Source organism: Phoenix dactylifera, unplaced genomic scaffold, assembly GCF_009389715.1.
Source record: "Phoenix dactylifera cultivar Barhee BC4 unplaced genomic scaffold, palm_55x_up_171113_PBpolish2nd_filt_p 000371F, whole genome shotgun sequence".
In the NCBI taxonomy this organism is placed as follows: Eukaryota; Viridiplantae; Streptophyta; class Magnoliopsida; order Arecales; family Arecaceae; genus Phoenix; species Phoenix dactylifera.
In genome coordinates, this window is record NW_024067823.1 from 440,004 (window position 1) to 452,146 (window position 12,143).

Sequence of the window (12,143 nt, forward strand, 5' to 3'; positions counted from 1 at the left end):
GTTCTGTGATTGTGCAAAGGTGATTCCACTCTTACTACCTCTAACACAATATCTTTGAGGGAAAAGGGAAATGCAGTGAGGTTACCATATAAAACTACAAAAACAAAAGAAATGGTTAAAGCTAAAAAGAGAAAAAAACATAACTACTAGTATGCCATGCTTAAATAAGATACGTGCATAGATGGGCTATATACTTGTGCTTGATCTTCTGGCAAAAACTAGGGTTGGATCATACATTTTCAATAGCAAAAGAAGCAAAGAAAAGGTATGAAAACAAAGATCATAACAGATAAATAGAACTCATAAATCAAATACACACGAACTTTCACCTGGAAAGACATCATCAGTTACAACAAAGTGTTGGAAATATAGGAAGAGAGATTAGAGAGGAAAGGATGGAGAGGAAGAATACTTTAGATTTTTTCTATTCACTTTGGCTCTTGCCTTGCTTACAAAACTATAAGACTTACATGGTATTTATAGGACTTCTAGGTACATGAGTAAACCTAAGTACATGAACCACTTAAATGCACATAGAAAATCCAAAAGACATGAACTACTTAAATACATATACATGAATCACCTCTCTCAAGGTGACCCTTCACATATTCATGAATCCTCCCAAAAGTCATTCATTAAATTAAGTTTATCTTTTCAACACCCCCCTTTAAACTTAATTTCTTGTAACTCCAAGCATCATCCTCAACTTGCTAAAAATATCATACTTGAGAGGCTTAGTAAAAATATCTGCAACTTGGTCATGGATCTTCACATACTTTACTTGCACTTCATTCTTTGCAATGCAATTTCTAAGAAAATGATACCTTGTATCTATATGCTTGCTTCTATCATGAAAAACCAGGTTCTTTGCTAATGCAATGGTCGACTTATTGTCAACAAAAATCTCCGTGGCCTCCTCTTGTGGCATTTGTAACTCCTTCAATAATCTTCTTAACCATATGGCATAACAAACACAAGAAGTAGTGGCAACATATTCAGCTTTACAAGTAGAAAGTGTCACGATTGGTTGTTTCTTCGAACTCCAAGTAAAAGCTGTATTTCCCAAGTAGAAAATGAAACCGATAATGCTCTTCCGGTCATCCATATCTCCGGCCCAATCACTATCACTATAGCCCACAAGCTTAAATTCATTAGAACATGAATAAAGCAAGCCAAAACTAATTATACCTTTGATGTAACGGAGAATTCGTTTCGCCGCTTTGAAATGTGTCAAGCTTGGTGATTCCATAAACCGACTAATAAGCCCAACTCCAAAAAGTATATCTGGTCTTGTGCAAGTTAGGTATCTCAAACTTTCAACTAAACTTTTGAAGGTTGTAGAGTCTACCTTCTCTCCTTCTTCATGCTTAGACAGCTTTACTCTACATTCCATCGGAGTGTTCACAGGTTGACAATCTTCCATCTTGAACCTCTTAAGGATTTTCTTGGTAAAACCTTCTTGAGAAATAAAAATTCCATCCTCCATTTGTTTGATCTCAATGCCAAGATAATAAGACATGAGACCAATATCCGTCATTTCAAACTCTTTAGTCATAGCTTGCTTAAACTCTCCAAACATACTTGGATTATTGCCCGTAAAAATCAAATCATCAACATATAAGCAAACAAGCAAAATATCTCCATTTTCACGCACCTTAGCATCGAGAGCATGCTCATGTGGGCACTTGGTAAACCCATTCTTTTGGAAATACTTGTCAATCTGACTATTCCAAGCCCTTGGCGCTTGCTTCAAACCATACAATGCTTTCTTCAACTTCAACACTTTGTCTTCATGGCCTTTGATCACATAGCCCAAAGGTTGTTCAACATAAACTTCTTCCTCAAGAATGCCATTCAAAAAAGCTGATTTGACATCTATTTGATAAATCTTCCACTTCTTTTGAGTTGCAAGTGAGATTATCATTCGGATGGTCTCCAACCGTGCAACAGGAGCAAACACTTCACCATAGTCAATCCCGGAACGTTGGCTACATCCCTTGGCTACCAACCTTGCCTTATATCTCTCTACTTCACCTTTAGCATTCTTCTTTTCTTTGAAAACCCACTTCACACCAATGGGCTTTTGACCTTCCGGTATGGTTGCTAGCTCCCAAGTGTCATTTTTCTCAATTGACTTAATCTCTTCATCCATGGCAATTCTCCACTTCTCATCTTTGACCGCTTCTTCAAAAACTATGGGCTCACAGTCGGCAAAGTGACAAAAAAGAGTTAAATCATCACTTAAATTTTCTGTTACCTCATAAAGATCTTGAAGACTCCTCATTCATGGTTGCTTTTCACTAGAGCTTCCACTAGAAGATGAAGAAAATGTACTAGGAGTTCTTGGTGATCGAGGTGTTATGGGCTCTTGAACTTCTCTTCTTTGCTCCTCCTCATCAAGGAATGGAAAGAAATCATACCTCTCCTTATCTTCATTACTCCAATCCCAAGAATCTTATTCATCGAACTCCACATCTCTACTAATAGTCGCCTTGCCAACACTTGGATTGTAGAGCTTGTAGCCTTTGGAACGTTGATCATACCCGATGAAGATCTGCTTCTTGCTTTTATCATCAAGCTTGGACCTCTCTTGATCAGGTACATGAACATAGCCAATGCTCCCAAAAACTCTTAAATGGAAAACACTTGGCTTTCTTCCGCTCCATGTTTCTTGAGGAGTTTTGTTCCATAGGCTTCTAGTTGGACACCAGTTGGATAGGTACACTGCACAGTCAACCGCTTCCGCCCAAAATTCTTTTGGCATCTTCTTTGTCTTCAACATGCTTCAAGCCATATTGAGAATGCTCCTATTCTTCCTTTCGACAACACCATTTTGTTGTGGAGATCTTGGAACGGTCAAGAACCGCCGAATGCCATTTGCTTCACACAACTCATTAAACTTGTTAGAAGTAAACTCTCCCCCTCTATCTGTTCTCAAGGCTTTAATACAATAGCCACTTTGTTTTTCAACAAGTGCTTAAATTTTCTAAAAGCACCAAATACTTAGATTTTTCTTTCAAGAAATAAACCCAAGTTTTTCTACAACAATTATTAATAAAGAGAAGAAAATACCGATTGTTACCAAATGAAGAAGGCTTGATTGGTCCACAAACATCGGCATGAACAAGTTCAAGTGGCTCCCTTGCTCTTGAAGTAGTTTTTTTTGGAAAATTCTTTCAGAATTGTTTGCCAACAAGACACCCTTCACATAGTTGATCCGGTTGGTCAATAGTCGGCAAGCCCTTCAACATCTCTTTTTGTCCCAACAACTTCAAGTCTCCAAAATTCACATGCCCAAGCCTCAAATGCCAAAGCCAAGAAGAATCTTTCACACAAGTCTTGAGACATTTAACAACATCAGTTTGGATGTCAAGCAAAAACATCCTATTTTTTGTCATGGGCACCTTAGCAATCACATTCTCACTATCATCTTGAAGTAAGAGACTATGATTTTTCATATGAACCTCGTAGTTCTTCTCCAAAAGTTGTCCCAAACTCAAAATATTACTTTTCATACTTGGAATATAATAAACATTACTCATAAGTTGATGGCCACCATTTTTCATACAAATTAAAATCATACCTTTGCCTTCAATTGGAACTTTAGAGTTATCTACAAAAGTGACAAATCCGGTCACCGATTCGTCAATCTCCACAAATTTGTTTTTATCTCCACACATGTGATTGCTTGTGGCATTATCAAGATACCACAATCTTTCTTGCTTCTTTCTTCTTCTTTGTAGGCTAGCAACAAAGTGGCCTCCGCTTCCTCATTTTCAACATGATGAGCCTTCTCTTCAACATTGAAAGAAGAACTCCAACACTCTCGAGCATAGTGCCCAATCTTTTGGCAATTGTAACACCGAACTTTGGATTTATCATTTTGCCTTGTGTAGTTTCCTCTACCACGGCCTCTTGACAAATACCTCCTTTCTTCATTGTTGGAGTATTGATTGCCTTGTCCACCTCTTCCTCTTCCTCTTCCTCGACCTTGTCCACCTCCACGTCCTCTTTCTTGTTGACTTTTCCCAAACTTCCTTTCTTTCTCCTTCACCGAGAGCTTGGTGGCTAGAACTTGCTCGATCGGCTCCTCCTTCTTCTTGTTGATTCTCTCTTCTTGGGCTTGTAATGAACCCATAAGTTGATCAACCGTCATAGTCTCCAAATCTTTGGACTCCTCGATGGCTACGACGATGTAATCGAACTTCGAACGCAGCGAACGAAAAATTTTCTCAATGACTCGGACATCCTCCAATCTTTCTCCATACCTCTTCATTTGATTTACTATGGCCAACACCCTCAAAAAGAAATCCGCAATAGACTCGGATTCTTGCATTTGTATGCCTTCAAAATCTCCTCGTAGCATTTGAAGGAGTACTTTTTTCACTTTATCAACTCCTTGGTAGGAGTTTTGTAAGATCTCCTATGCTTGCTTGGCGGTGGTCGCATTAGCCACTCTCTCGAACATGGCTTCATCCAAACATTGATGGATGAGGGTGAGAGCTTGTTGGTCCTTCTTCCGCATTCTAGGTAGAGCCTCTGATGCGGACACTAGTACTGGACTGATTATTTTACGGGATCACGGTCGTCACAGAAGGACGGTCCAGCCACTTTCATTGTGGTTGGATTGATTTATGTTATTTTTTATTATTTTATGTTGGTAGGATTAATTTGCATATTGTCATTTGAGGACCTTGTTTAGATTGTTTTCTTTGTAGGGACCTATCGGTTATTTTGTGGCCCTATATGTATATGGGGCATGCATTTATTTTTTTAATGAAATTATGCATGAAAATTAATCTTCTTCCTCTTCCTCCTCCTCTCCTCTTTTCTTCCTCTTCCCCTCTTCTTCTCCTCATTCACTCTGCCTTCCATCCCTTACATCTATCCTGCATCAGCTTTGGTATCAGAGCAGGGCTGACTTTGCCTCTGTTGCTGAAGTCAAGGGATCCAGTTTATGGACGGACCCCCGCCGATTCCTTTTCGGCCTTTTTCTCATCTGCATTTTGCTAGAGTATTTGCACCGCAAACGCCGGAACGCATGGAGGATCGCTGCACGGCACGCATTTTGAAGAAGAAGTGGCGTTCCCTTTCTTCTTTGTTTTCTTCCCTCTCCCTTATTTCATCTCCCGTGAGGACAAAAGGGGCAAAACCCTCCCGTCGGTCGCTTCCCACCCATCGCCACTCCACCGGCCCTCCTTACCATACGCCGTCGTCGCCTTCGTCCCCCACCACCACCGTCTCCGTCTCCTTTCCCTCTCCCCTCCCTCTCGGTTCCTGCACAGAAGGGCAAGACCCCGTTGCCGGCTACCCCTACAGTGGCCTGAGAGGCAAATAAGCCGCCCCCCCCCCCCCTTCGTCGTTTTCCCTTCCAGCCGCCGCTACGCATGCGCCAACCACCGCCTTCACCTTGCAGCGCCGCCGATTCACCATTGGAAGCCACCGCGTCACCCCGGAAGTTTCGGCCGCACCCTACTGCCACCGCCCGTGGCCAAAGCTAGGAGAAGGACGCCACCTCCTCACGAGACGCCGCCCCAGCACTCTCCTCCGCCAGTGCAACGCCTCCCCGCACCCACCGCCGCGAAATCAGGCGAGATCCGTCGGAAGCGAACGAACGGTCGAAGGTGGAAGATGATCTACAGTGCGGGTAAGATCTAGACCCGTTAGCCTATCACCCATTAGCCCGAACCAATTCAAAAAAAAAAATCAAAATTCAAAAATTCAATATTGCGGATCGGACTGTCTTAATGGGTTGGGTCTGTTAACCCAATAACCCGAGTCCATTTGGGTTATCAAAAAAAAAAAAAAATTGAATGACCGCACGTGACTCACGCACGTGCGGGAGTGTCTTCTTTCCCTTTCTTATTCTCCCGACTTTCTTCCTAGTTTTTTTTTTTCCGACCACCGCTCTCCACTTCCCACGCCCACCACCTCCGCCGCCCACCCTGCCGTCCACTGCTATCTGCGCCCCCGCCCTTGTCCCACCGCCGCTGCCATCTCTACTGCTTGCACCACCACACCACGCGTCGCCCCCGCTCTTCCATGCCGCCGCTGCTAGTTGCCGCCGTGCCGCCGCGTTGCTCTTGCCGCCACACCACCGTGTTGCCATCGCCGTCGTCGGCTGCTGCACCACCACTGTCAGCCCTGACAGCCACCACCGCAGACCGCCCCAACCACAGCCGCCATTAGTTGCTCCGACCACCTCCATGGGAGTTGGCGTAGTGATGACCCTGCAACGTCGTGACCATCTTCCCAGCACCATTTCAGCCTGAACATCTTCTGCGATCAGAGACCCTCTCCAGATTGGGTCAGATCTGTTTTCCCCTCCCCTGTAGGTTAAATTTGCTCATTTAAATTGGCATTAATTATCGCATTTTTGTGCTTGGTGATAAGTTCCACAAATTCAAAACACATGCAACCACACACATCCCCAAGACAACCAGAAACTCTAGTAGTCACATTTCTTTAATATTAACTGTGGAGCTAGATCAAATCGGGGAGACATACGTGGCTCCGTGATACCTTGCATAATCCGGAAACTTGGTACTACTTGATTGCAGAGCAAAGCCTTCATACGAATGTACCAATTCTCATAATTCTCTTTTGTAAGGCGAGGGAATTGAAATGGAAAGGTAGAATTGGCTATCTCCAGGATCAATAAACTGGAGCTCTAATACCAGTTTGTTGGAAATATAGGAAGAGAGATTAGAGAGGAAAGGATGGAGAGGAAGAATACTTCAGATTTTTTCTATTCACTTTGGCTCTTGCCTTGCTTACAAAACTATAAGACTTACATGGTATTTATAGGACTTCTAGGTACATGAATAAACCTAAGTACATTGAACCACTTAAATGCACATAGAAAACCCAAAAGACATGAACTACTTAAATACATATACATGAATCACCACTCTCAAGGTGACCCTTCACATATTCATAAATCCTCCCAAAAATCATTCATTAAATTAAGTTTATCTTTTCAACACAAAGTTGACGAAAAAAAGTTCTCCAGCATGATGATCACGATCCAACAACATGCCTGGACGGACGTTGTTTCTATCTAATAACAGAGGTTCTGTTCAAAAGCATGGCTTTAACATTACAAATCTCTGATGCTAAGATCTTTTCATGGTGGAGGGTAGAGCTCCTCAAAAGCATACCAGAATCTTCATCCTAATTCCCCACTCCTCCCAAGTGAACGTTAGCTCATTGGAGATTGTTTTGTTACTTGAAGGACTTGAGCTGGGAGAGAATCTCTCTCTCTTCCAAGATGCACCATTCACCTGTGGGCATTGGCATGTCAATAATGATCTTAGTGGGAGGCAAAAAATGCTAAATTCTTCTGTTTAAGCTTGTGAAACAATGAGAACTGGAACAACAGTATCTTGCTGTCATTAATCCTTCGCCTGCATGAGAACCAGAAAGACTTAGTCTTGACTTTCCTATTTAGTCTCTGAACTCATAATTGTATATTAATGCATGTTTCCAACCAATGGTTTTTAGAATTCATACCGTAGATGGGTAATTGCTTGTGCTATATATGACACTGCTGGAACCACAGCTATGAAACAAGGAGTTAAAGCTGGTCTGTTGGGCCTGCTTGATCATACAAAAACAAAAGAAAGGATATAAAAACAAACAAGATGATAGATCATTACTTATCAGGAAATTTGAATGCCATATGCTCTTCACATCAAAAAAAATCAAAAGGTGGAAGGATGTTTTTCACCAAGCAACTTTTTACTTTTGAGAATAAATTATCACCAAATTTCTCCCCTCCCAAGCAACTAGTAAAGCTATTTTTTTCCCTTAGATTTCACTAATTGCGGGTCCGATAGCGAATTACCTCTCAAACTTCTTTTTGCATGCCATTTATTGCTGTTGCTTGATGTTGTTGAAGACGAGAGATACTGGCGTTGAAGGAGAAAGTGCCAATCCTATACCGAGATATCAATCTGCTTGTGAAAGAAAAGAAGAAAATTAGATCACATAGATATTAGACCACATCATGAAATAATGTCTTATTGGGGATCGGTAAAGGAAATGTTCCTAACAATTTTAAGACGTTTCCGTTTGAGCAATTTTAAGACATCAACTGACAGGGCCAAATGGACCAAAGCAACAGCTCGGGCCTAGAAAGGCTTGTATATAATGCTTATCCCATGCCAACAAAGGGAAGGATTGATAGTGTGTCATCTAATTCAAAGTGCAACTAAGTTAAGTAATCATACGATAGCCAAAGGAAGGCATTGTTATGCATATCATCCAGTCCCAGACCATGCAATATGCGCACAAGGATTCCATGTATTCAATGAAAGAAGGCAGCCAAGAAAAGAAAATAAATAAAAACAGGTATCAACCAGCCTCTTTTGGACGCAAGGTCACGAGTAATCTGAACAGAATATGTACCTGAAAGGACGAGAATGGTGCAGAGTATCACGGAGTTGGCAAGTAATCTCTTGCTTTTTAAAGCAGATGTAAATAGAGAGGAGGAACTGATTGCTTCAAGATGTGCCATCAGATTAGAGGCCAATCAGACAGCCCTCGGCGATAGATTTTGTTGGAGAGAGTCAACTTGTGGACGAAAGGGAAGCACAGTTGTTCTTCACCAGCACCCACTAACCACTCTGGGAGAGACTCTGCTTCTCGATCATCGAGCTGTATGTGCTCCACGGCATTCGCACCCTCCACAACCTTCAATTCCTCACAATCCTCAACATCTATGTGTTTGAGTATAGGAAAGTTGGACACTCTCTCCAAACTTGAGTTGTGGGCCAAGATCAACTCTGTAAGAGAGGGGAGGTTTTGTATATTTCTCAAGCTGTGGGCACGTGTAATTTGTAATGTCGTCAGGGCGGTGACATGACAAAGGAGGCTCTCCGGAAGAGACCTCAACTTCGGACATCTATTAATGATCAATATCTTAAGAGAAGGTAGCAACGATGTTGTCTGGTTGTCCTCCTCCGCCCACTGCCACCACCATTCTTCCCAATTAGGCATGTTTTCAAATACAAGTGTCTCTAGTTTGGGGAAGGAGAAGCAAGAGTTTGTTTTTCTTCCATTCCGCCCTCTTGCTCCAGCACTACCCCCTGCCAGCAACAAGAATTCAGGCCCGATGATCGTGACTGCAGAAGCACCTGAAATCGAGAGGTAACATAGTTGTGGCAGCATTCCCAAGGGTGGAAGTGGCCAGCATAGACCACAATTCTTGAGATCCAGCCATTGCAGGTTGCGGAGCGATGACGAGGAAGGTGTCATCATCCAGCTAGGAAACTCACGGCCGAAGTAGCCATTGATTTCAAGCTTTTCAAGGCATGGCGGTGGGTGGAGCTCCTCGAAGACCTCCCCTATTCTCTTGATATCTTCCTCCTCGTAATCATCTGCACAAGGCTGCTGCACATCAAAAGAGCTGCTCAGTAGGGTGCAATGCAGAAATAGAACCATGAGATGGGGCTTGGCTTGAAGTGCTGCAGCTTTTGCTTCAGCCCTGTCTGATACCCTCTCCAATTTGACCATTCTCATACACCTGAGCTGGGAGAGGGATTTCAACTCTTCCAAGGTGCAGAACCTCCTGTGTTGATATCTCTTGTGCTCCTGCTCCCTGACATCTTCTCCTACTCCAGATCTGCAGCCCTTGCTACCATTCACCACAAATCCTACTAGTGTATGTAGTTGTCGCAGTCTCCCTATTCCTATTGGTATACCATCAAGTGGTGCATCCTCGACAACAAGAGCCTTTAGATTGATTAACCTAAGGACACCGCTAGGGAGGCTGTGCAAATATTTACAATCCCCGAGTATCAAAAATTGGAGATTTCTGAGATTCCCTATACTCTCCGGTATCTCTCTTATTGAACTATTAGAGAGATCAAGAGTTCTAAGGTGCACAAGATCTCCTAAAGAAGTTGGGAGATTGTTGATGGCTGTTTTACGTAAATTCAAAATCCTTAAACTCCTCAGCTTTCTGAAGAGATCTTCTGGAAGATGATGAATAAGTGGGATATGAAAGAATGACAGGGTCCTCAAGGATGTCTGTTTCATTATCAAGTCAGGTATAGTTTCTAAGTTTTCATCTACAATTGATAAACGGCGTAGTTTTATTGATGAAGAGGAGGACATGATCTTGTTTTCAAATGCTCGTGCATTTCCGACGAAGCACTCATCCCCTACTATATGCTGAGCTACAGACTGCAGGAGGTCATGCATCCTATAACCTTTTTCATCATAATATTGAGGATATGGCTGTAGAAGGTTCCTTTGCACCAACTCCTTCCAATACCCTTCTGCTACATCTTCCAAAGGTGTACCGTCTTCGGATGTTACAAAGCCCTCTGCAATACATCTATTGCCAAAAGGACCTCCACGAATTGGGAAGTCCTCAGGAAATAATGTAACGGAAGTGAAGCACTGCTTCAGAGGAGGTGGTAAATCCAGATAGCTCAAGTACAACGGGCCCATCTCCTCTTTTGGAAGTTTCGTAAAAGACCATGCTGGACTAGAGAGGACTTTTTCCCATTCTGAATGCCTTTTCTCCTTGGTTCGAAGAACCCCTCCAACAATCCGAAGAGCAAGTGGAAGGCCATCACATTTCTCTACAATTCTCATCCCGACATCACTTAACAGATGCATGTCTCCTTCCTCATATTCCTCAAACACTATCTTGCAAATTAATGACCAACCATCCTCTTGAGACAACTTCTCCACCCTATGGATGTATACTGCTCCCATCTGTCTAGCAATGGCTTCATGTCTACTTGTTATCAAAATTCTACTATCTGCCAAACCACTATGCAAGGGCTTTCTCAGTAGCGCATCCCAAACTTGCGCATCCCAAACATCATCCAAGACTAGAAAGAATTTCTTGTTCATAATGACTTGGCTAAGCATGGGTTCGAGCACTTCCTTCTCCTTAGCCTCTCCAGGATCACCTCCAGCTTGCTTTATGAAAGATCTCAGTAAATCGAACTCGAAGAAATCTTGGGACACGCACAACCAAATCCATAACTTTGGGTTGAAGTTGTCCCGAAGGTTCTTATCATTGTAAATGTTCTGAGCAAGAGTAGTTTTGCCTATCCCCCCCATGCCAACAATGGCAAACACTTGGATTTTTTTATTATCTTCCTTTATCAGCAAATCCGCCAACCTCCTTGTATCATCCTCAATTTTCTCTCCCACAAGATCAGGTTCAACAATAGGAGATGTCTTGCGGCTTATTCTACTCTTGTAGCGGTCGTCACAAGGAGCAGGCGTAAGATGGAGGTCATCTTTGTCCTTGGCAAGTTGTTCAAGCTCACGGTTGAGATTTCTAATTCTGTGGCCAATCTCCTGACGGAATTTACCTTCATGCCAGCAAGAAATAGGAGGATAGCAACAACATACCAACTCACCACAACAAGATGATGATGAATCTGAGCTGAGAAGCTTCTCGCCCTCAATCTGGCATTCATCGATGATGTCGTCTGCATCGTACATGAGATCTCGCAGCTCTTTCAGCCAAAGGTTGATGGCCTTGTTGTCAAAGCATCTATTCTCTGCATCAGCGAGAATGGCCTGCATTCTCTTCAACCTCCTATGAAGCTTCTTGATTTCCTCGGGCACACCCAAGATCTTGGCAGCCTCTTCCTCTACATAGGTTAATAGCCTCGTACACAAACGAGAGACGAAGGCATCCAGGACCATCGCCATTTTTTCCCTTCAACTCCTACAAAGACGAGACACTAGTTGAAGGATGGTGGGAAGGAAGAAGAATCACGGACGAGACACTAGTTGAAGGATGGTGGGAAGGAAGAAGAATCACGGACGAGACACTAGTTGAAGGATGGTGGGAAGGAAGAAGAATCACGGACTGGAAGGCATCCAGGACCATCGCCCATCCACCCGCTCGAGACTGCCCGTGACTAAAGGACAACCGTTGTGGAAGTATCATGTGAACATAACCCTTTAAACCAACGCCATCTTAAATACTAAATTATATATGACAAAAGAGACCAGTTCTGTGGGTAGAAAACAGGGTAAACCTAGTGGCCTCCACAGTCAAGCCGTAGTGGCAGGGAAAGCCGCGTCCCATTTTCTAACAATACGCGGCCAAGGTAGAAAACAGGGCACCCATTTGTCTTTAGCTCCAGGAAACTGAGTTGCAGCTT

At 43.0% G+C, this 12,143-nt stretch overlaps 1 protein-coding gene across 2 annotated transcripts; it reads right to left on the reverse strand.

Annotated features, from left to right (window-relative positions):
• Positions 1-6,728: 6,728 nt before the first annotated feature.
• On the reverse strand, positions 6,729-11,873 carry LOC113463295 (putative disease resistance protein RGA3). Of its 2 annotated transcripts, XM_039118537.1 has the most exons (4): positions 8,410-11,873; positions 7,847-7,955; positions 7,513-7,596; positions 6,729-7,406 (listed from the first exon to the last, which is right to left on the reverse strand). In XM_039118537.1, exon 1 carries the CDS (start codon positions 11,683-11,685, stop codon positions 8,518-8,520), a length of 3,168 nt encoding a protein of 1,055 aa, XP_038974465.1. In that variant the 5' UTR covers positions 11,686-11,873; the 3' UTR covers positions 6,729-7,406; positions 7,513-7,596; positions 7,847-7,955; positions 8,410-8,517. The 2 variants fall into 2 exon arrangements, with proteins under 2 accessions (XP_038974465.1, XP_038974464.1); XM_039118536.1 differs by having other exon boundaries at positions 6,729-7,596.
• Between the last annotated feature and the right edge of the window lie 270 nt (positions 11,874-12,143).